Source organism: Lithobates pipiens, unplaced genomic scaffold, assembly GCF_037356315.1.
Source record: "Lithobates pipiens isolate NorthernLeopardFrog02 unplaced genomic scaffold, aLitPip1_a1.2 Scaffold_28, whole genome shotgun sequence".
NCBI lineage: Eukaryota > Metazoa > Chordata > Amphibia > Anura > Ranidae > Lithobates > Lithobates pipiens.
The window spans coordinates 160335855-160361536 of record NW_027507789.1 but is presented as its reverse complement, the minus strand read 5'-3'; the positions used below and the strand labels follow the sequence as shown (position 1 = coordinate 160361536).

The 25682-nt window shown below is 43.7% G+C and overlaps 1 protein-coding gene across 1 annotated transcript in view; it reads right to left on the bottom strand.

The window, feature by feature from the left end:
• Window positions 1-25682, bottom strand: part of LOC143935721 (serine/threonine-protein kinase 4-like) — a 141707-nt gene that overhangs the window by 9560 nt on the left and 106465 nt on the right. Inside the window, exon 10 of the mRNA XM_077459802.1 lies at window positions 15671-15822. Coding sequence (XP_077315928.1) covers window positions 15671-15822 — 152 coding nt within the window. The remainder of the gene's footprint in view (window positions 1-15670; window positions 15823-25682) is intronic.

Here is a 25682-nt window from a genome sequence, read left to right as displayed (position 1 = left end):
TGACGTCTGTAGAGGACGAAACGCGTCGGGACTACTGCTGTAGCACTGTTTTTATGGAATAAGCGCTTGATTTCTTTGGTTACATGTGAGTTCATTACTTTTTTATTAAATTTTTTCTTCTAAACGGATTTACACTATTGTGGCTCCTTATTTTCCTTTGTATGAGTTCAACATTTTGAGTTGGAGTTTACCGATGAGGATTTAACAACTAGTTGGGGCATCTGTATGAGGAGTCTGACTTGTTACTTCCCTGGATAATTTACATCTGTAATCTCGCCTTCTGAGTGTACAAGCTTGCATGATCCTTCGAATATATATTCGTTTGGATCCATGTTATCCGGTAAGCCTTTATTTCGAAAGGTGACGGGAATATCACAGGGTGTCTGCATGCTAGCCTCATTGCAAGAAGGTGGATGGTGACCCTTATTTCACGTTTGGATTGGATCAACATTTTACATAGAGACTTTCAATTTATTTATATTTTTTTGTATTATAATTTTATTTTTATATATATTTATGAATTTTCACACTTAAGGTGTTTTGGGTTAATTATTGTATGATGATGCACTAACTAGGTCATTTATAATTTTCTTAAGCGCTACACTATGATTTGATATTTGATCATCAAGATGTGTTGTGGAGAAATTGAGACGAGCTTTGATGTTCTTTTTGCTCAGCAGTGGTTTTCTCCTTGGAACTCTGCCATGCAGGCCATTTTTGCCCAGTCTTATCCTGATGGTGGAGGCATGAACGCTGACCTTAACTGAGGCAAGTGAGGCCTGCAGTTCCTTGGACGTTGTTGTGGGGTCTTTTGTGACCTCTTGGATGAGTCGCCGCTGCGCTCTTGGGGTAATTTTGGGCGGCCGGCCACTCCTGGGAAGGTTCACCACTGTTCCATGTCTTCGCCATTTGTGGATAATGGCTCTCACTGTGGTTCGCTGGATTCCCAAAGCTTTGGAAATGGCTTTATAACCCTTTCCAGACTGATAGATCTCAATTACTTTCTTTCTCAATTGTTCCTGAATTTCTTTGGGTCTCGGCATGATGTGTAGCTTTTAAGGATCTTCTGGTGGACCTTACTGTGTCAAGCAGCTCCTATTTAAGTGATGCCTTGATTGTGAACAGGTGTGGCAATAATCAGGCCTGGGTGTGGCTAGAGAAATTGAACTCAGGTGTGGACAACCACAGTTATAGTATGTTTTAACAAGGGGGGCAATCACTTTTTCACACAGGGCCATGATGGTTTGGATTTTTTTTCACCTTTAATAATAAACACCTTCATTTACAAATTGTATTTTGTGTTTACTTGTGTTGTCCTTGACTATTGTTTAAATTGGTTTGATGTTCCGAAACACTTAAGTGTGACAAACATGCAAAGGAACAGGAAATGAGGAAGGGGGCAAACACTTTTTCACACCACTGTACTAGGGCCAATTTTGGACAGAAGCCAGAAGCCAATTAACCTACCTGCATGTCTTTGGATTGTGGGAGGAAACCAGAGTACCCGGAGGAAACCCACGCAGGCACAGGGAGAACATGCAAACTCCAGGCAGGTAGTGTCGTGGTTGGGATTTGAACCAGCAACCTTCTTACTGCTAGGTGAGAGTGCTAACCACTACACCACTGTGCCAGAGCTGACATTGTTTTTTTTGCATTTGGACTAGCCAGTCTCCAGACCTTAATCCCATAGAAAATTTGTGGATGGAGCTGAAGGTTCGATTTACCAAACATCAGCTCAAAACCATTAGCAAAGAGGAGTGGGACAAAATCCCTCCTGAGAGGTGTGCAAACCTGGTGGCCAACTTCAAGAAACGTCTGACCTCTGTGATTGCCAACAAGGGTTTTGCCACCAAGTACTAAGTCATGTTTTGCGAAGGGGTCAAATACTTTAGAACTTTTTTGAAATGCGTTTTTCTGGATATTTTTGTTGTTCTGTTTTCTTTTCTTCTTTTTCTCTCACTGTATAAGTGTACACCTAATGCTCAAGGTAATCTAATACCCCAGAGGTGGACGTAACATAATGAAATATGGAAGTATCCATTGTTAAATGGGTTTCAATCGAGCACACATTCCTTAATATTGAGACACACTGTACTGCACAAAGAAGCTCAAAGTGCAGGTTATTATATCATTCCTGCATTAGAGTACCGGACGTCCTAATTTTATAATCCCAGAATAAAAAGTATGTTAAGGCCTGGTGTACACTGAGTGTTTGCCCAGCACCCCTGAAAGCTTTTTCTCTTTTTTTTAAGAGTTTTTTTTTCTGCCTGTAAAGAGCCTTCTAAATTGCCTGTAAACACCTACGGGCAGAAAAAAAGTCAAACAGCTGTAAGAGATGCATTTTTAAGCCCATGAGCCCTTAGAAAGATTTGGCCATTATGGATTTGGCTTTAAAAGATGCAAGCTTTAGGACAGTCATCCTCATACATTTATGTAAAAAAGTAGGTGCACCTCATAGAGGCTGCCCGATCATTTTTATGGGTTTTTGAAAGCTAATCATCCACAATCTGCACCTTATTAGCTGCAGTGGAGGGCAAGAGAGGCTCCATAGACCCCCTGATGTTTCCATAAGGAGGACCTGCCCTTTCCATTACATAGGGGGACTTGTTAGTCCCTTTGTGATAGCGATAAAGTAAAAAAAAAAAAAAAAAGTGTAATATATATATATATATATATATATATATATATATATATATATATAAAAATATAAAATAAATACAAATAATAAAAGACATGTGTAGCAAACCACAACATGGTAACATGGTAAGATGTCCCATGAGCTACTCTGCAATGCATGTGGTGGGAAAAACAAGCCAAAAAATGCACAGTCCCATTATGTTAGGTGTGAATGGGGCCTAAAAGTAAATTGGTGTGGTTACAGAAGGACAATAAGGCTCCACCCAAATAAAAAAACCATTAACGATTTGTGGACCACCCACAGTCGTTCTACATCAGTACTTTGACATAGAATACCAGGGTTATGGCTGCAGATAGCGGCCATAACCCGGTATTTTCTTAAATGGCGGACGGTCCTCTTTCTGATAAAAGGGGTCTTTGCAGCGGATAGGCTGCAAGATCACTTTTATGGGAGGCGGAAAAGGCCCTCCTAGCCACGCACCGGTCGTTTCCACCACTTTCGAGCTGTTTGTTGGTAGCGGCGGAGACATGGAGCAGAATGAGGGAAAGATGGCGCCCCACTCGGCTCCATAACATTGGATGACGGAAGCGACATCAAACGTCACTTCCAATGGTCTTAAAAGGGGAATTAAAAAAAAACAAACATTTATTTTTTATAGTATTTAAGTGTAAATGTGAGATTTGAGGTCTTTTTGACCCCAGATCTCACATTTAAGAGGTCTTGTCATGCTTTTTTCTATTACATTCCTTGTAATAGGAATAAAAGTGATCTTTTTTTTTTTTTTTTAAAAGGACAGTATAAAAATAATAAATAAAAAGTAAAAGAAAAAAAATATATAAAATTTAAAGTGCCCCGTCACGCCGAGCTTGCACGCAGAAGCGAACGCATGTGCAAGTTGCGCCCGCATATAAAAACGGGGTTCAAATCACACATGTGAGGTATCACCGTGATTGTTTAAGCAAGAGCAAAAGATTCACTCTGTAACACAAAACTGGTAACCTGTAGAAATTTCTAAACGTCGCCTGAAGATTTTTAAGGGTCAACGTTTGTCGCCATTCCACGAGCGGGTGCAATTTTGAAGCATAACAGGCTGGGTATCAATTTACTCGGTGTGACATTATCTTTCACAATATAAAAAAAAAAAAATTGGGCTAACTTTACTGTTGTCTTATTTTTTTATTCAAAAATGTGTATTTTTGCTAAAATACCACAAATACGGTGTGACATAAAGTATTACAATGACCACCATTTTATTCTCTAGGGTGTCTGAAAAAAATAAAAAAAAATAAAAAAAAGATATGTTTGGGGGTTCTAAGTAATTTTCTAGCAAAAAAAAGCTGATTTAAACTTGTAAATACTAAGTTTGAAAAATAGGCTTGGTCCTTAACCACTTCCCGACCCGCCTACGATGATATACGTCGGCAGAATGGCACGGGAAGGCAAATTGGCGTACAGGTATGTCCATTTGTATTTGCCGCCCTGCCATCACGTGCGCACGTGCTGGTCAGGACCCCCGCGACTCCGGTCGCGGGTCCCGCAGACTCGATCGCCACGGGGATCGTCTCACGGGGTGGCTGAACTATGAGATACCAATGTAAACGGCATCTCTCCGTTCTGCCTAGCAACAAGTGACACTGATCTCTGCTTCATGTGATTGGAGCAGAGATCAGTGTTCACTAACACACAGCCCAGCCCCCCACAGTTAGTAACACGCCCCTAGGACACACTTAACCCCTACACTGCCACCCCCTGGTTAACCCCTTCACTGCCAGTGTCATTTACACAGGAATCAGTGCATTTGTATAGCATTGATTGCTGTATAAATGACAATGGTCCCAAAAATGTGTCAAAAATGTCCGATGTGTCCGCCATAATGTCGCAGTCACAATAAAAATCGCTGATCACCACCATTACTAGTAAAAAAAAAAAATATTAATAAACATGCCGTAAAACTATCCCCTATTTTGTAAACGCTATAAATTTTGGGCAAACCAATCAATAATCACTTATTGCGATTCTTTTTTACCAAAAATATGTAGAAGAATACGTATCGGCCTAAACTCAGGAAAAAAAACGTTTTTTTTTATTTATTTTTGGGGGATATTTATTATAGCAAAAAGTAAAAAATAATACGCTTTTTTTCAAAATTGTCGCTCTATTTTTGTTTATAGCGCAAAAATTTAAAACTGCAGGGGTGATCAAATACCACCAAAAGAAAGCTCTATTTGTGGGGAAAAAGGACGTCAATTTTGTTTGGGAGCCATGTCGCATGACCGCGCAATTGTCAGTTAATGTGACGCAGTGCCGAATCGCAAAAAGTGGTGGTGGTTATTATTCTCTGCTGGCAGATGAGGATGGTGAATATTGTTGCCAGATTTTAAAAGGGTGGAGTAGTGACCAGCTGATGGAAACCATCCGATCAGCTCATTCCCTGGTTGATCAGGACTACATGTCATTTGAGGATGTTCAGCCCTTAATTCAGTTATGTGCAAAGCCAGTCCTGTCATGTTTTCCCGAAGGAAGTGATGATTTTTCTCCCCTCTTCAATTATGGCCAAGTGGAATCTCTGGTATGGGTATTAGAGCCTATTTCATGGAACATTATTCCTCTTGTTCACAGCAGGTGTTGTCTGAGTGCATTCGTTCAGTGCAATCTCTGGTTAGTCAGGCTGTGTGTAAATCAGCGTTTGTTCAGCCTGTGCTACAGGCATGGTCAGATCTCCTGCATTTATCTAAGCCACAACATTCCAGCCTTGCCATTAATCACCTGCCTTCCCAAGAATCTATCTCTCCATTGCCTATGGCAACCTCAGCTACAACCCAGTTTACTCAGCTTCCTACCAAATATTATTACCCAGTCTCCAAGTGTAGCACCTATCCTGCCTTCAATCCACCTGTCTCTTCTCCTCCACCTGTAACAATCCCATAAAACCCTCCTCCAGCCACTGTTCCTTGGTCTTCCTTTTGCCCAGCTACATTTTATAGCCCTGCACCTACGTACAAAGTTGCAGTGGCAAAGCCAAAAAAGAAACAAAAGTTCTTTCCGACCCGCACAATCCTGCCAGTAACCCAACCTGCCTCCACACCAACCAACCTGTTCCAGCCTGCGTTCGTGCCAGTTGAACCTGATGACCCACCTAAACCTGCCAACCCGGTGCCTGCTACCCAGTATGACGTCCCAGTGCCTGCTACCCAGTCTGAAGTCCCAGTGCCTGCTACCCAGTCTGACGTCCCAGTGCCTGCTACCCAGTCTGACGTCCCAGTGCCTGTTACCCAGTCTGACGTCCCAGTGCCTGCTACCCAGTCTGACGTCCCAGTGCCTGCTACCCAGCCTGAAGTCCCAGTGCCTGCTACCCAGTCTGAAGTCCCAGTGCCTGCTACCCAGTCTGAAGTCCCAGCGCCTGCTACCCAGTCTGAAGTCCCAGCGCCTGCTACCCAGTCTGAAGTCCCAGTGCCTGCTACCCAGTCTGAAGTCCCAGTGCCTGCTACCCAGTCTGAAGTCCCAGTGCCTGCTACCCAGTCTGAAGTCCCAGTGCCTGCTACCCAGTCTGAAGTCCCAGTGCCTGCTACCCAGTCTGAAGTCCCAGTGCCTGCTACCCAGTCTGAAGTCCCAGTGCCTGCTACCCAGTCTGAAGTCCCAGTGCCTGCTACCCAGTCTGAAGTCCCAGTGCCTGCTACCCAGTCTGAAGTCCCAGTGCCTGCTACCCAGTCTGAAGTCCCAGTGCCTGCTACCCAGTCTGAATTCCCAGTGCCTGCTACCCAGTCTGAAGTCCCAGTGCCTGCTACCCAGTCTGACGTCCCAGTGCTTGCTACCCAGTCTGACGTCCCAGTGCTTGCTACCCAGTCTGACGCCCCAGCTGCCTACTATCCAGTCTGATGTGCCCACCTTCCAGTGTGATGTGCATGCCTTCCAGTCCTGAAGTTCCAACTTTCTTATTTGATGTGCCAGCAATCACCTGGAGTGATTTGCTCACACCATGTGAGCAAATCAGTGCCATCTGGATGTGCTTGGTGCTAGTCACGGCTCGCCACTGAAGACAATTGGAAAAGAAGGAAAGGCTACACACCAACGAAAACGGTCAAACATGATTTTATTGATCCAATATGAGTCACACACAACAGCCACCAAGACAAAGACATGGGACCCAGGAGGTGACACATTTCACACCATCAATAGTGCTCTTCAAACCTGGTGGCTTTTATGTGTGAGTCATATTGAAACAATAAATTCACGTTGGATCGTTTCTGTTGGTGTGCAGCCTTTCCTTCTTTTCCAAGTGAGGTGGCTGGGGAAGGATGTGCTGGTGAGGTTCTTCTGTAAGAATGTAGAAGTAGAGCTTCCAGTTAAAACACTTCTTTCATAGGTGAAGTGGCGGTGGAAACCTGCAAATATTTGAGACAAGGCCTGGCGGCACCTTTGGGATTGTGTATAGGCCAACTGGTGGCCTGTGTGTGCAAGGAGTGGTCGGCTTTATTAGCTCTGCTAACTAACCAGATGCCACAGAGCCAGGCTCCAGCACATCGGCAGATGGAGGAAGGGGTGGAGCTGCATTAAACAATGACAAACTGGGCAGTAGAAACAATTGAAGCCAGATAGAGTCCGGGAGGAAGACTGCAGTTGCAGGGAGCAGATGTGCTATGGCGGGCACTTGTGTGGGAGTGGTGATAGTGGTGAAATTTCAGGAGGGTACAGGAGCAGTGGAGGTGGGTGAGCTGGGTGTTGTCAGTTCTAGTGCTGGAAGGTGTTTATTATTGCCGCTGGATCTGAAGTGTGGGAGAATGTGAGAACAAGAGAGACTTATGCCCTGTACACACGGTCGGGCCTTCCGACGGAAAAAAGTCAGATCGGATTATGTTGTCGGAAAATCCAATCGTGTGCGGGCTCTATCGGACTTTTTGCATCGGAAATCCCGACGGAAAAAGTTTGAGAGCTGGATCTAAAATTTTCCGACAACAAAATCCGATCTGACTTTTTCCGATCGTTTGTAGAGAATTCCGACTGACAAAGTGCCACGGGTGCTCTGTTCAAATTATGAGACAAAAGCTATTGGCTACTAGCCTCTACGTAGTCCCGTCATACGAAACGAACGCCACCTTGTTCCGAACAATTGGATTTTCAGACAAATTTGTCCTACCGTGTGTATGCAACACAAGTTTCGGACAAAATCCGTCGGAAAAAATCCGATGGATTTTGTGGTCGGAATGTCTGACCATGTGTACAGGGCATAAGGCCTACAGGAAAAAGTCTATTTTTAACACATGATTATTAGAGGAGAAAGGCAGCATTCCCCAGTGGCAAAATAGACTTGAGACTCAGCTTTCTGAAGTCCGTCTATCAGGACAGCCACCATAGAGAGACCCTGGCTCCTCCCCTCTTAGGAAACACCACCTTCAATTTAACAATTTAAGTCTCATCCTTCCTCCGTCCCCTCAGTTATGGTGTTTCCTCCGGTGGGGAGACACCGCTAAGGAACCTTAGCTAAACAGTCGGGGAGACTGAGGCTATGTTATCTAGAGTGGAGGAGACAGTGGTCTCTCTGGCTCCGATGGGCAGTCCGATTGTCTATCGGACTACATTCGACAGTCCGGTCGGCTGGGGAGCTGGACTTTCGTACTGACCGTTTTCCGCGCACTCCAAACTTCGCTTGGGGAAAGCAAGAAGTTCGGGGAGGTCCATCCGTTCGTTCGCCCAGTGGGGAGCTGCAGCAGGATGTCCTAGGTCCCCCTGTGTTTGCAGTCGGCTTGGAGCTGGGGGCCGGACCCGATGACGGGCGATGTCAGTTCCGGTGGGGGCTGACATCTTCATTGGATCCGCGTCTTCCGGTTTCGGACGCGGTTTGTGAAAGGGGACCAAGCGTTCGGCTGGTGCAGCCTCTTTCTCTAAGCTGTACAGGCAGCTGTCGGAGGCACGTTCGTACCACTCTTCCTCAACAGGAGAATGTCCGAAGCTGAGGCTTCAAGAGCTCCTGGGGACAACAGCACCAGCCACTCAAAAGTAAGGGGAACCCTGGGGAGGTGTTCCCTTACTCTGTAACCAGTAGCTCCACTGGTGTTATTCCCCCTTGGTGGTCGGGGGGAAGGGGAGTGTGTCTGGGATCCTGGTGGTGGTTGGTCCTAGGGGGGCACACCTAGTGGTCCTCTAAGTAGCGCTGGTGTTTTTTTAAACTCATGCTGCCCTCTCTTTTATTTCTGTATTTCAGAAAGCCAGGAGCAAGTCCCCCCATGGTTCTAGGAAGAAGTGTCCTTCGAGTAGAGCCTCTATGGGGGATTCCTGGACCAAGGCACTTTGTAAGGAGTGTATTGAGGGGTTGGGTTAGGGAGCAGGCAGCAGAACAGGGTGCAGACCTGGCGGCTTCTGTGAAGGAACTCTCTAGTACTTTCCAGTCCTTCAAAACTATCTTTTCTAGTTTCCAGTGGCCTCAGCCCCAGAGCACTCCTCCACCAGCGCAGCAGAGTGAACCACCTAGCCCAGTGGATGTTCCTCCTGCGGGTGGGGAGAATCCAGGGGGTTCCAGAGAGGAAGTTGAGGAAGAAGTTGACAGTGCCGCCTCAGACTCCCAAGGGGAATCTGATGGTGAGGGATTGGATGGGGAATCCAAAAGAACCTCACGGTATAAACTTTCCCTGGAAGTAGTGGAGGAGCTCTTAGGAGCTATTCATACCACTTTAGGTATACAGAAGGAAAGGAAGGCATTGTCACTCCACGATCAGATGTACAAGGGCCTGGGGGGAACAGAAAAAGCCGGTGTTCCCGGTTCATGATGTCTTGATTGATGTCATCAAGAAGGAATGGCAGGATCCCGAAAGAAAACCTTTCTTTTCTGGTGCGTTGAAACAAAGGTTTCCTTTTGCGGAAGAGGAGGCTCTTGTCTGGAATAAATCTCCCAGGTTAGATGCTGCCTTTTCTCAGGTGTCCAGACATACTGATCTGGCCTTTGAGGACATGGGGATACTTTCAGACCCTATGGATCGAAGGATGGATTCACTTCTGAAGAAAGCCTGGGATTCATCACAGGGAAATCTTAAGTCTGCCATGGCAGCCACAGTGGTGGCTCGTAATATGGAGTATTGGCTTACCCAGATTAAGGCACACATTGAAGCAGGGACAGCAAAGGAGACTATTCTATCCTTCTTTCCCATGCTGCTTAAGGGGGTAGCATACATTGCGGATACTTCGGCTGAATCTGTGCGAATGTCTGCAAGGTCTACGGCCCTGACCAACTCAGCCAGGAGGGCCTTATGGCTGAAGACATGGAAGGGGGACACTGCGTCCAAAACAAAGCTCTGTGGGATCCCTTTTACAGGGGACTTGCTGTTTGGGCCAGGTCTTGAAGCAGTGCTAGATTGCACGGCTGATAAGAAAAAGGCCTTTCCCGTTAAGAGGAATTATGGGGAGCAGTCAAAAAGAAAGACTCGTCCTCAGAAAAGTTTGAAGCCCCTAAAACTGATCGGCAGAAGAAAAGTTGGGGGCTGAAGGGCAAAGGGCGTGGGGGAGCGATTTTTCGCCCTCCTGAACAGCCCAAAAAGTCTCAATGACAAGGTCACGTGGGAGGAAGGTTGGGGGCCTTCAGAGTTCAGAGCCCCCCCCCCACCGAGACTCCTCGTCACCGAGCTGCAAAGGGTGCAGAAAAATCGTCTGCCCTCCTTTCCTCTCTTCAGGAGTTAAAGGAACAGGAGGTGGTGGTACGGGTCCCAGCAGGAGAGACAGGCAAAGGCTTCTATTCTCACATTTTTGTGGTTCGCAAGCCTTCGGGAAAGTTCAGGCTCATCCTGAACCTGAAGCCTCTGAATGTCTCAGTCACCTACAGGAGGTTTCGGATGGATTCAGTTTACTCGGTGAAGGCACTTCTTCCACCAAACTGTTTCATGGCATCGATAGATTTAAAAGATGCATACCCGCATATTCCCATCGCAGAGTGCCACCAGCGTTTCCTCAGGTTGGCAGTGAAAACCTCAGTAGGGGTGCTACACCTCCAGTTCAAATCACTTCCCTTTGGGCTATCCTCTTCCCCCTGTATCTTCACCAAAGTGATGGTAGAAGTTCTGGCATTCCTGCGTCTCAGGGGAATCTCGGTGATCGCGTATCTCGACGATCTTCACCTGTTTGCCCCTTTCTTCGGCGCAGTTGATTCGGGATCTATAGGTAGCAAAAGACCTGTTAGTGAGCCTGGGGTGGCTTCTGAACCTGGAGAAGTCCAACTTAATTCCATCCCAAAGGGTCACTTTCCTGGGGTATGTGTTGGACTCAACAGAACAAAAGGTATTCCTTCCCTTAGAGAAAATCCAAAAGGTAGACAAAGCATTGTTGTTTCTCCAGGGCAGCCGTCAGATATCAGTGAGGAAGGTCATGTTGGCCTTGGGCTTGCTAACATCCACGCTCCCAGCAGTTCAGTGGGCAGGGTTACATTTCCGCCTTTTGCAACTATTCATCTTGAGGGTTTGGGACCACAGCCAGGGGTCTTTGGACTCCTGGTTTCGGTTCCAACTCAGGTCAAGAGGTACCTTTGGTGGTGGAGAAAGGGGGCAAATTTGTCGCAAGGTCTAGAGTGGGTTCTACCAGTATCTAGGGTGGTTACAACCGATGCGAGCGGCTCAGGCTGGGGTGCGCACCTAGACTCCCGTTTGGTACAAGGTACCTGGGAGAGGAGGGAGTCAAAGAGATCCTCGAATTGGAGGGAGCTGAGAGCAGCAGATCTAGCACTCAGGGCCTTTCAGAGGGAACTCCGGGGACATCATGTGAGAGTCCGGTCGGACAACTCCTCGGTAGTGGCTTACGTCAACAGGCAGGGGGGCACCAAGAGCAGATCCTTATGGGCCCTAGCAAAAGCCATCCTCAGGTGGGCCGAAGCAAATGTCCTGTCCCTTTCAGCGATACATTTGAAGGGGGAGCAAAATCAGGTAGCAGATTTCCTCAGCAGGAGAACACTGAGAGAAGGCAACTGGGTTCTCAAGCAAGATGTTTTCGAAATGGTCACCCAAAAGTGGGGGATTCCTTCGATAGACCTCTTTGCCTCGAGGGAAAACGCAAATGTAGCCATCTTCTTTTCCATAAACAGGGGGGATGGGGCGTTGGGGGTGGATGCACTAGCACAGAGTTGTAGATTCTCCAGGTGCTATGCTTCCCCCCCTCCCGTTCTGATCCCTGCAGTGTTGAGGAAGTTTCAGGCGGAGAACACTACTCTTATTCTAATCGTGACACACTGGCCCAGGAGGCCATGGTTCTCCATTCTGAAGGGCCTGTCTGTGGAACCCCCCTGGATTCTCCCAGTCCAGGAGGATCTTCTTTCTCAGGGTCCAATCTGCTGTCCTCAGGTGGAGCGGTGGAACCTTGCAGCTTGGCTACTGAGGAGGAATTGCTGAGGGGCAAAGGGTTCTCGGATCGTTTAGTAGCACTCTAAGTTGCAGGAAAAAGGAAACGCAGACCATTTACTTGAAGGTATGGAGGCGGTTCAATAGCTGGTGCTCAGAGAACTCCTTTGATGTGCGCAGCTCGGTAGCCGTTCTAGAGTTCCTGCAGGCAGGGGCAGATAAAGGTTTAGCCCTTGGAACCTTGAAGGGTCAGGTATCCGCTTTAAGCGTATTTCTGGAAAGACATCTAGCAACAGACCCTTGGATAGTGAGGTTCTTTAGAGCCTTAAGTAGGCAGAGACCCGTTAGAAATTCCCCCTTCCCAGTAGGGGTTCTTTCATTAGTTTTACAGGTTCTCACAGGAGAACCTTTTGAGCCATTTGAATCTTGCTCGTTAAGATTGATCACTCTCAAAACGGTGTTTTTGGTGGCGATCACTACGGCAAGGAGAGTGAGTGAACTCAAAGCCCTTTCTGTTAGGGCACCTTTTTTCAGGTTTTTCCGGACCGTTTGATTTTTAAGACGGATCTGGCCTTTTTACCCAAGGTAGCCTCTAGTTTTCATAGAGTCCAGGAGATTGTGCTGCCTACTTTCTGTTCAAATCCGGTGAGAGAACAGGAACACATTTTTCATAGATTGGATGTTAGAAGATGCGTCCTTCATTATTTAGATTGCACAAGTCAGTTCAGGAAGTCTGATTCACTTATTTTCATTGTTGTTTGTTATTTTCAGGGGCTAGGAAGGATTCCAGAGCCTCTAAACGTACAATAGCCAGATGGTTAAGGTCAGCCATTGGGCAGGCTTACGTGACAGGGGGGTTAGAACCCCCAGTTGGGATCAGGGCACACTCAACCAGGGCAGTGGCAACTTCTCAGGCAGAGCGGACTGGTGTTTCTCCTGAACAGATCTGTAGAGCTGCGACGTGGTCCAGTTTTTCTATGTTCGTGAAGCACTATAGATTGGATCTTCTGTCAGCCAAGGACCAAGACTTTGGTCGTAAAGTGCTGCAAGCAGTAGTCCCACTCTAATGCCGCGTACACACGGGCGGACTGTATGGTGTACTTAGTCCGTCGAAACACATTTCAGCGGACAGTCCGCTTGTGTGTGGGCTTCAGCTGACTTTTTCAGCGTGCAGTCTGGCGTACTAAGTATTTCGGATTTTTCAAAATTCTGTCCGTCGTACTTTGGTTTCAGTGGACAATCCGCTCGTCAGTAGGCTAGTTCGACGGACTAAGAATGGCGCATGCTCAGAAAGGATTTACACGGCGGAAGGGTGCTTTGCTGTGTATTGGACTTCCTATTTCTAGTCCCGTCGTACGTGCTGTACACGTCATCGCGCAAGCTTTCGACGGACTGTTTGTGCATCCGTGTGTGGTCAAGTCCGTTCAGTCGAAAGTATGACGGACTGTCCGTCGGATTGTATGACGGACTAAGTACGCCATACAGTCCGCCCGTGTGTACGCGGCATAAGGTAAGGTGCTCACTTATCCTCTCTACAGTGGTTGTCCTGAAAGACGGACTTGGGAAAAACGGAGTTACTTACCGGTAACATCCTTTTCTGGTAGTCTTTCAGGACAGCAGTTTGTTTGTTTGACCTGTTCTTGTCTCCCCCCCAGTTGGCTGGAGGTACTCTGGAAGAATTGAGGGGGCGGAGGGAGGATGAGACTTAAATTGTGAAATTGAAGGCGGTGTTTCCTAAGAGGGGAGGAGCCAGGGTCTCTCTACGGTGGCTGTCCTGAAAGACTCCCGGAAAAGGATGTTACCGGTAAGAAACTCAGTTTTTTATCATATATGATATGAAGTGGCAACTGTCAGACTTCAGGTGTGTAAAAAGTGCTATGCTGTAGAAACCAATGTGTCAATAAATTAGGTATGTTACAAAATCAATAGATGGTGCTGCGCTCTAAGTGATATTAGACAAATATATAAGTGCTGAGTGACTATTGTAAAGTGCAAACAAATTCAGAATGATGAACTCCAAACAAATACTTCAACAAAGCACAGTATAAACAATATACAAACTGAAGTGCTAAGTACTCAAAATATAGGTAATACCTTCCAATATGCAAACAAAGTGCAAAGGGATAGGATCTAAAACAGTGCTGTCCCAAAACGAAATAAAGTGCTAGTGCCAAAAAAAAAAAAAAATGGGGGGAAGAACAAAGTGAGCATAAATCTTCAAATAATTTATGGTGAATAAAGTGCAAAAAGCAGATTCCTGGATTCCAATGAACACACTGTGTTAGCGTGGTTGTGTAAATAATTTGTGTTTTAATTCAGTGTAATCACACCTGAGGGTAAAGTGGCTCCTTACCTTACCATTGTAAGATCACAGCGTAAACTAGACAGTGGTGGTCCAGGGTACTGTGATAGGTCACCATAAGGATATCCTATAGATGACGATATGGTGTCCTGGTGGGTGCTTCTTATTGGGGTATGCCTCCTTTATATAAATCAATGGCATTCATTGCAATGGGCAGGGGCATTTTGGGAGAGCAGTATACAGCACTCCCAAACTGCCTCAAAGATGTTGCTTGCAGGACTTTTCCGAAAGTCCTGCAAGCGCACTGCCCGGATGTGTAAATACCCATTGTAATGAATGGGAGGCAGCTTTCAAGAGCTTTACAGGTGCCATTTCTTGCGCTAAAATGCCTGAAAACTGCCTCAGTGTGAAAGGGGTAAAAGGAGTTACCCCTCATTTCGTGATAGTGGATGGAGCTATGCAAATCATTTCTTTAAGCTAAGTGTTCATCCACAACCGCTGGTGTATAGCATCCTATAGACATTAGATGGATTTTGCTGTGTACCTGCACATAAGCATCAAGTGAATGTACATGCATGGTCCTTTTAAAGATAAGGGGGCATTTAGTAGAAAACGTTGAAATTTGGGTGCCCCATAAAATTGCCACTATAGTGGCTTATTTTATTCATAAAATAGTAGGGATTGGAAGTAGAGATTGCACGGACTGGAGGAAACTGCTAACAGCACTGCTGTACTCTCTTCACATTCTACTGACAGCTACAGCTTGATTGTAGGACAGTTTGATGGTAAGCGTAACCAACAGTTTATACTTACCTCCCGAAAATAGTTATTTTCCTGTAGCTCTGATCATACATTATCACTGGGTAAATTTGTTGGGTATACCAATGATCACTGGTTTACCTGTATAACATCAATATATATCAGTGTTCGCCAACCTTTCTGAACTCACAGACCACTAAACTCACAATGTTGAATCCTGCAGACCACAAACATGAATTTCCCCCCTCTGCATCACACTGCTGCCTTACACAGACTCATTGGATCTCACCTTCTCATCAAAGCCTTGTGCTCGAGCTCCGCGCTCCCTCCCACAGTCTGTGATCAGCACTGCCATTGGAAGTCCCCTCCTTCAAGTCCTGCTCTCTGCACTACACCTGGCGTCTCCCTCTGAGTTCAGAAGAAGCCAGAACTACAGAGGAGGTTTTGGGTATAAATGCATGCTGACAGTAGTGACTTTTAGCACGCATTGAGAACCCAACTGGAAACAACATTGGGTGGTATACATGCGCCATAATGTTGATTTGCGGCAGAACCTCTGTGAACCACCATTTATTTCATGGACCATCAGTGGACCACTAGTTGTCTGCTGATATACTGTATAGTACACATGAGCTTTATACTTCAGGATTAATCAATACTCACAAAGCTGTAGTCTCCATTCAAGGGTATTTTCCATTCAAAGGAACTGGGAGACTCTACTGCACTGCTCTTTTCTGTGGCACCCAACTGGTTCTCATTCTTCTCAAAATACTCCATGAATGATGGTTTGGAAGGCTGTTCAGGCTGACTGCTTTCTGTATTAGTAAAAGGACAAAGTTTTGTAGTTTCGTTAAAAATCCATTATTATTCTAGATATAGTACAGTAATGTGATTAAAAGCCACAGAATGCATTTAAAAGACAGCTTATATGTTGGGCACTAAGAAATGTGAGCGTTGGCTTAAAAAAAAGTTACATTTACTGTATATGTTGCTTAGAACAATGATTTCCCTTGGTAATATCGTCTTAAGAAAATGATTTTATTTTTTATGCAATCCATAGATAAAATAATAACAAAACTAAAACAAAAACAAAAAAATCCACACACACTTTATACTTTGGAGTGTTGGCTTAAAAAAAGTTACAGTTGCTGTAGACATATAATGTTTAAATTAAAATAAAATAATGATTCTAGTACAAAGCATTGCAAGTTTATTAAAAAAAAAAAAAAAATATATATATATATATATATATATATATTTTTTTTTTTTTTTTTTTTCTTAATTTATGCAACACCTTAAAAAAATGTACAAAATGATTTTTTTTGAAATAAACAAAAAATAAGTAGGAGAATAAATGTTTAGGGAAGAAGGGGGGCGGAGTCAATTATAGGCTGATTGCATGTGTGACCGTTACCCCCCTCAAGGGCTCATTGTGTCCTATTGTCAAAATACATGACGGGGGTGGGGGGAATACTTAATCTACCTCGCTTGTGTGGATGGAGAAATTTTATTTTTATTTTTTTTCAGCCGGCTGGCTGAAAAAAAAAAAATACCTATCTAGGGCCAGCTTAAGAGGGGTTGAATGGGAACAAATGTTATTTACTCAGGTTTTTTAAAGCACAAGTTTAGTCATGTTTTGGGGTATACAGTACCAAGCACATTATTACTTGCAACCAGGGCGTTTTTTCAGCAGGAATGCAGGGGGGACGCAGTTTCGGCACCTCCAGCACTAAATGTATGTAATGGCAAGGGGTGCTGAAGGGTTTATTGATGCTGGCTGCTGGGAGATCTCGTTTCTGCTAACAAATTCCATACAAATTACTTAGCAAACCAAAGTAATACTTGGCTCTGGGGCGGTACTGAGATGTGGGAAAGGGGGTGGAACCAAGGGACTATGCTCAGAGGTAGGTAGAGGGGAGTTCTTGCACCTATTCCTTGAGAAAAAAAAGCCATGCTTGCAATTGTGTGTATCCCATCTCCTGCAGGCTGCTGCGTGGGGGTCTATTTTTGCTGGCAAGGTCTATTGTTGCTGGGAGGGATCTACTATAGAGAGAGGGGTCACTTGTTGCAGGCTGCTGGAGAGTATATTGATACTGGATGCTGGGAGATCTCTTGTTTATGCTGGGGGTCTATTGTTGCTGGGGCGGTATTTTGTTGTGGGGTCCATTATTGCTGGGGGGAGGGGGGGGTGGTCTATTGTTGCTGGTGGAATTTATTGTTGCTGGGGGTGGGTTTGTTCCTGCTGACTGCAGAGGATCATTAACAAATTCCATACAAATTACTTAGTGTAATGGAAATTTGTAAATTCTGTATATAATTGTATTCTATTTTATATGTATTGCATACTGCCCTCACTGTGCATACGACACTAATAATGCGTTCGGTACATGTTTGCATTCTTTCGAGTCCTGATTAGAATTAGCCTGCCTATGTAACGCCCCTTGTTACCATAAACGTACAATTGTAATAATGTGATACCTACGTAATCATGTGTATAAAAACCTTCAATTGCATCATAATAAAGCAGAACAGTTATTTGGAAAGATGCTGAGCGTATCTTTTGTGTCTGTTCCCTACTGCAGTAGTTATTAATTTGGAACTGCTAATCAATATGAGGATAGGAGTTGCCTATCTATAAATGTCTGAGTCATTAGCAACCCAAAATAATACTTGGCTCCGGGGCAGTACAGAGATGTGGGAAGGGGGTGGGGCCAAGGGACTATGCTCGGAGGTAGGTAGGGGGGAGTTCTTGCACCTATTCCTTAAGAAAAAAAGCCCTGCTTGCAATGGTGTGTATCCCATCTCCTGCAGGCTGCTGCGTCTTGTAAAAACCCTCCCTTCATAGCCAACGGATATTGCCCTGAGCGGCTATCCTCTGGGGCTGAGCCGCTGCTAGTATGAGATGTTATGGCCCTTATCCACTCCCTTCTGTATGCTCTGCCATTCAGAGGACTCATGCTAGTATTCTCTCACAAAGTATCAAGGTCTGTGAATGGAGGAGGAGTGGATGAATGACAGGATCTCCACCGCCCAATCACAGAACATGTTCCATTGTGGGAGAATAGTCATACAAAGTCTCTTAATTGTGGAGAGGGCAGAAGGGGGTAGCTGCTGTTAACCCATACAGGCAGCTATGAAGGCGACATGAGTGGAGATATTTTACAAGAAGCAGCAGCCTGCAGGAAATCTTAGATGTAAATTATGTATCTGGTGCTGTATTAAAAAAAATAAAACGACTAAACTTCAGCTATAACCGACATCATATGCAGATCAAAGCCCATACCTTTGATCTACAGATGAATGAAACTGAACACACAAAAGTAACAATATCAGTTTGTGTCTCTATCTCGTGTCTTTTTTTTTTTTTTTAAACAGCACGTCATTTTGACAGCTGGGAATTGCCAGCGTGTGTGTGTGTGTGTGTGTGTGGGGGGGGGGGGGGGGGGGGGGGGTGTCGTGGCTGCATCTAGGCAGAAAAACAGGGTGTACTACACCTTTCTGTTCTCCAACAAACTGTTTGGGAGTGTGTAACACGCCCAAGGTCCATAAGTATTTAATATGCAATGGACTGGGCTCAACTGTACAGAAAATTGAAATACAATGTCACACATCTCCCCCATTCACAGGTGTGGTCATTGTTACCTGCAGTTTATGAAAGTTACTGTTTTCATGTAACGTAATTAGGATGTTAGGCCCAATTCACACGCGCGGACCGTTTAGATCCTCTTGTCAGTTTTTTAGGCGGATCTGAACGGTCGCTCCATACAGCGACGGATGTCAGCGGTGACATTGTCCGCTGACATCTGATCCGCCCGATCCACAAAATCCAGACGGATGGAAACCCTATTTTCTGTCGGTCTTGCGGATCCGTAATTATCTCATCCCCCCATAGGGGAGAGCGGTCTCTCTGACAGGTCATTCCCTGCACAGAGTGCAGAGACGGACTTGTCATCCGCCGGCTCAGCGGGGATCAACAGAGCGATCCCCGCTGAGCAAGCGGATGCTAAATACGGACAGCCCCATATGAAAGGGGCCTTACATTTAAATTGGTATTTTAGGGCCTGTGCTGACAAGCGTTTATGTCAAAACGGCTTCATACAAGTCAACAGGATTGCAAAAGCAGCTTGGTGCAGTTTAACCCTTTTCGCTGCCAGAGCAATTTTTGCCATTTTTCGCACACATGCTTAGAAAACCATTTTAGGCCTGAAGATTACATAAACCCCCAAACCATTATATATTTTCTAAAAGCAGATATACTAGAGAACAAAATAGTGGTAGTAGTGGTTGTGGTAATAGTGGTACATTTTTATATCACACAAAATAAGCACAAATTAGAGCTGCATGATTTTGGCTAAAATGAGAATCACAATTTTTTTGCTTAGAATAAAGATCACGATTCTCTCAAGATTCTCGCAGTGTAACATCTTTTACATTATACAAAAAAATGGGGCTAACTACTAATTATTATTTTTTAATTCATTAGTGTATTTAAAAAAAAAAAATTGCATTTGAAAGACCGCTGAGCAAATACGGTGCGATATAAAATATTGCAACAACCACCATTTTATTCTATAAGGTTTTTTATAAAAAAAAACAAAAACAAAAAAAAAACAATCACAGTATATATAAAATAATATGCAAAGCGGTTGGAGGGAGGCTTGAGAATGATAAAGAAGTTATTACAAATTATGTGAGCAGACTGCAGTTTCTTTAAGTTATTTTATGGGCACATAAACGCAACATATTACCCAATTTTTTGGTAGTATAAAAAAAATGAAATATGAACTACAAATCGGTTAACGTGGCACCACGTCCAATAAGAAAAATGTACAATACCTCTATAAAGATAGAAAAAGGACTTTAAAGGTTGCCACTCATAACCCCAATATAAAGAAAAAAAAAGCACTAGAGATTGTCATATAGCAAAACAATATACAAAGTTTATTAAGCATACATTACAACATTTCTTAAAAAGGTATAGTACATGGTAAAGTGTAAAAGATGAGGTTGTGTTGAGTAAAAAGATACCCAACATATCAGGCCTCAAAATTGTGTGGGCGCCCGTGAAACAGCAACAAATTTTGGTTCCTTATATATTCTATAGGCAATGCTTTAACCACTTGCTTACTGGGCACTTAAACCCCCCTCCTACCCAGACCAATTTTCAGCTTTCAGCGCTGATGCACTTTGAATGACAATTGCGCGGCCATACAACACTGTACCCAAATGAAATTTTTATAATTTTTTTCCCACAAATAGAGCTTTCTTTTGGTGGTATTTAATTACAGCTGGGATCGACCCCTTGCTCCGATTCGTGATCAGGCGAGTCTCATAGACTCGCTGATCACAGAGCCTGCCATGCGCGCCCCTCAATAGACGTCGTCCCGGCAAAGCAGGTCCGCGCTGTAGCCGTCATTCGGCTATAGCGCGGTTAAGGAGGAAGTAAAGTTCCACACATTACTTTGCCAATAGGTAGTGTAAATGTCTCGTAAACATGCACAGTTTGTATAATAACATTATATGCAGCCAGTGACGTCACAGGCGCATGCGCTCAGAAGGAACGGCCAGCTGTGCCATTCCCTCCCAGCAGTGTACCGTAATCGGCGGCTCCCGCGTGCATGAGCAGGAGGGATGTCATTGCAGCTCCGGCCAGTCACCGCTGGAGTGCTCAAATCCGTGATCTGAGATCTCGGCACGGGACAGCTTTGATTTAAGGTAAGTTTAAAATAATGTGCTAGTATGCCATTTGGGCTTGCTCATTTGAGACTCCCACATTGCATTAAATAGTGTTCTTTAATACTGCACTTAGTGTGGCGCACCTGTTCTTTATTCTTTTTGTTATTCCAGAGTTTCTGCTTCTACTCTAAAGGTTGCGGCCTACGGTGCTTCCCTATGAACTTATCTTATTTTATTTGAATGACTTGGACTTATCCTAATTGATTTATTTTAAGCACCATTCATTTTTTTGCCCCCTCCCCATTGTATGTGTGGATTACATTGAGGGGACGCTAGCTGGATACATACAAACAATGCCATCAAACATGGCTCTCTTGAAAGGTGTTCAGGAAGTCATCTGAACTGTGAAACCTTTTTGTGGGACAATCGTAAGCCTTTACTTGGTTTGAGCTTGTGTGAAGTCTCTTTTGATTGTCCATCCCTGGCTCGCTTTCTCTCCTTTCTTCCCCTGCTCTGTTTCTCGCTGTTTCTTTGCCTTATAGCCTCCCCCTTAACCCCCCTCCCCTCACCTTTTTACCTCCCCCCCCCACACCCAACCATCCAACCCCTCCCCTCCAACATTTTTTTGCCACCCCCCTCCCCTTCAAAGGAACCATTTAATATTGGATCATAATTCCCACCGTCGCTGTGAGGTCGTGCTCACATTTGTTTTGAGCCTACGAAATGGTGCTCTATATACTGAGATTATGCATCAGATATATATATTTTTTTTTTTTCATTTTATAATATGAAGACAGGTTGTTGTGTTTTCCTTTTAAATTATGCAGGTAGTGTCTGGTTTCCATGACCCCCAAGATCGTGTGCAATAAGTGCAGGTAGAGTACATGGCTCCATTCACACGGACCAAGTCCCGTTTACTGACGTAACACGTACGGGAGAGGACCTATGTATGTCACCTGCGGCCATCTTATTGTTTTTTACCTGTAACCAGAGCGCACTATACATGCAATTGGTACAAGTGCTTTACTTGTAAGTTCTTTAAACGGTTTTTAAATAAACTTAGAGGTAAAACAGAGAGCACTAGATTCTGTTTTATTTTATCTACATATATATTCTGGGGATTATCTTCTGTGCCATTGATTGACCATCGAAGAATTGCTATCCCAACAATGTGGGAAGGTTTATTCAGACTTTTTGGTCATATTAATGAGGTGAGCGGCTGCTGATGCCTTTGGTGGATGGGCTAGACTCACTTTGACACTTACATGCTTGGCTTGGGCACACATCCTCACAGTAGAAAACACCATGATTATTATGAACTGTTTTTATTAATGGACTTTATAATTACTAGGTATTGAGTTCTATTATTCTGTCGAGGTGTTGTGTATTTGACCTTGTAGTGTTCAGGCTGCAATCATATTTAATGTTATTTGGGTTGTTGGCGGCACTGAATATATTTCTTTCTTTGCTATCTGGTCTATCATCTCCTTTTATAGTTATGCTCCTTTTTCGGCCTATTGTGTTTTGTATTATTACTGGTCCCTTATTGTATGTGTGGTATGTTCTATATGGGGCACTCCATTCCATTGTTTTAATTATTTCATTTTAGTTTTTTTTTGCCTTTGCCTTTGCTGGTACATATGTTCCACTTTTGTACTGCTTTATTTTAATTATTTTTTTCTAATAAACTCAGATTGAACATAAAATGCAAATTTAGAAGGAGGTGAATTGCAGGCTAACTGCGTCAAAGCCCTTGTACACACGGTCGGAGATTCCGACGGAATGTGTCCTATTGGACCGTTTTGTCAGATAATCCGACTGTGTGTGGTCTCCATCGGACTGTTTCTGTCGGAGTATCAGACGGACCAAGTTTTCCAACTTGTCCGTAAAATTTTCAGACAAAATGCTCTGATCGGACATACTCCGATCATGTGTAGCCTACTCTGAAGGACAAAGTACCACGCATCGGTACAAGAATAGTGGTGTGCTGTACTAGAGGATATGTAAATTTACAATAATTGTGTATTGTGTAGACATGTGGAGGTAAAATCCCAGTAAAGCCAACGAGGGTGGTCCAGGTAAGTATAGTATAGGGTTAAAAGTGTGTATACAGGTAAGTAAATAGCGACTAGTAGCACATCAAATATATGACAAAAATGAAATATAATAGCGTAATTATCATATAGTCTCTTGGATCAATGATTTGGCATACACAACAATACATACAGGTAAAAATAATTCATAAAAATTAGTGATAATATATGGTGTTAAGTGCAAAAAATTAATATATAGAAATAAAATAAGTCAAGAGTAATACAATTTTGTTTAAAAATAAACAAAAAAGTGCGGTAGTGCTGAGGGCTGGATCCAAGTAAAAGAAAGCACAGTTTAAACAATTGTCTAAACCAACGGATTGGTATCTATATCAAATGACCATATAAAGTTGCATATAGTGAGATAAAGTGCTAACTATACAGAGTCGCATAAGGTGCAAAAGAGCCGTGCAGCGACTATATCATGAGTCGCATAAAACATAAATGGACTTAAGTGCCACGCATGCTCACATCAAATTCCTAGACCAAAGCTATTGGCTACTAGCCTGAACGTAGTCCAGTCATAACGAAATAACGTCATCACGTTATGTACAATCGGATTTTCCGACAACTTTGTCCGACCGTGTGTATGCAACAGTTTCGGACAAAATCCGTCGGACAAAATCCAATGGATTTGGTTGTCAGAATGTCCGACCGTGTGTAAAAGGGCAAAGAGTTATGAATATTGTCAGAAACATTCCAAACGGATGTTAAATTCAAGCAGAATGAACCTGAACGTAAACGACATTTTCTCATCAACGCAAGCTCTGTACAACGCCTGGAGTGCAAATTCAAGTTTAGCGTAATATACTTATCAGCAGAAAAAGGGATGAAGCAATTTAAATCAAACTTCTACACCTCTCCAAAGCTTACATTCAAAACACCAAATACGCTCTTCTGACCGATCAATATTTCATTTTTGCGGTTAGAAGTATTTCATTTCAAACTTTCTTCTTTGTGATTTGGTCTCTTCGATTACATTGTTTACTAGAACATTTTAGCATCCGTATTATTTATTTGAGCTGCGGAATTGTTCTACAAGACCGATGGAAATTCTTTTTGCGCACTGTGGTCTAGAAATAATTAGGAGCCTGTGACCTTGACAGAGCCGAGAAGGTTCTGACAGCAGTAAAAAGCCTTTCTTCCTCTGGGAGGATAGTCTTTCACATGGATGTAGTGGTGAACTTGCTAAGAACAAATTAAAGATTGCTGTGAGATACCATTACCTTATGTCAGTCTACAAGGAGAGATGGAAAAGGAAAAGAACAGAAAACAGCAAAAAAGGGCAAAATGGATGTCACCGACAAGGACACAAGACAGATACACTAGAGGGACAACCTACGAAAATGTGTTTGCAAAATTATTATTATTCTTATACAGTATATGTATATAGCGCCAACAGTTTGCACAGTGCTTTACAATATAAAAGGAGACAATACAGCAACAATACACGAGGGTTAGGACGTAAGCTCCTAAAAAAGAAAAGCAAGTTGCGGAGGTCAGTGCTGTGTAGGTTCTTATATTTTTGCTTAGGAACATCTAAAGAAAGCTATTTTAATTCTCCATTAGGTCCATGATTGAGAGCGGTGAAATTGTATAGATGACATGAGTGGTATGAACCAGTAGAGGATTGAGCCTTGCTAGCTCAGGTGTAATCTAATGAATGGAAGAACATGATGGATTAACCCGAATTGTTCTGACTCCTTCTCCTTATTTGAGTACCAGAGAGTTGTATATAAGTGCGTAGTAGGCTGAATGTTGGAGAACCATTTGACTTTACAAAGCGGAATCTACTCTAAAAATGTTGCTCTTGGATATTGTATATTCTTATTTTGTCGATTTTACTGTAGAATTCAATAAAATAACTGGGTCAGCCGGACCAATCACAGCAGACTACATGACAGTTGTACACAATGGATGGCTTCCATTCATGTCATTCATTGTGTATTGTCTTGAGCTCTATGATTGGTCACAGTAATCACATAGTAAAGACAGGGCCAATCACATCCAATCTATATCATGTGATTAGCTATATCCAATTGCTGCTAATTACAATAGTACACACTGAATGTATGGATTTCATTCAGAAAAAAAAAAATGGTTGCTTATAACAGTGATTATCACTATTATAAGCAAAAAAAGAAATAAAAATCCTGATTATCTCCTCAGAGTAGTACAGTGTTACTGTGGTAACACTGTATTACTCTGATCACATTATGTACAAAAAAACAAATAAATACATAAATAAAAAAACTTAAAAGAAAAAATAATTTAATACATTTTTTTTTTAAATTACTTTTTTTTTTTACATACTGTCACCAGTCAGTGTCTCTGATCACACGCCGCACCAATCATATGACAGCGACGTATTGCACGTATTGCACTATTTTTTTTAGCCAGTTCCCAACCGACGCACGCCAATGTACGTCGGCACAATTTTACGCCTGGGCAAATGGGCATACCTGTACGCCCCTTTAAATTTGCCACTGTGCCATCGCATGTGCGCTGCCGGCGGCGCGCGCATGCCTGCCGGGACCTCTGTGAGTCGAGTCACGGACCTGCGATCGTCTCACAGAGAGGAAGAACGGGGAGATACTAATGTAAACAACCATCTCGCCATTCTGCCTAGTGACACCGTCTCGGGACCGTGACCCTGTGAACGGGACCTATGAACAGTGTTGTGTCACAGCTAGCCCATCCCCCCTACAGTTAGAACATATCCCTAGGACACACTTAACCCCTACAGTGCCACGTAGTGTTAACCCCTTCACTGCAGTCACATTTACACAGTAATCAATGCAATTTTAATCACACTGATCGCTGTATAAATGTGAATGGTCCCAAAATCGTGGCAAAATTGTCCGTGTCCGCCATAATGGCGCAGTCACGATAAAAAATTTTTTTTT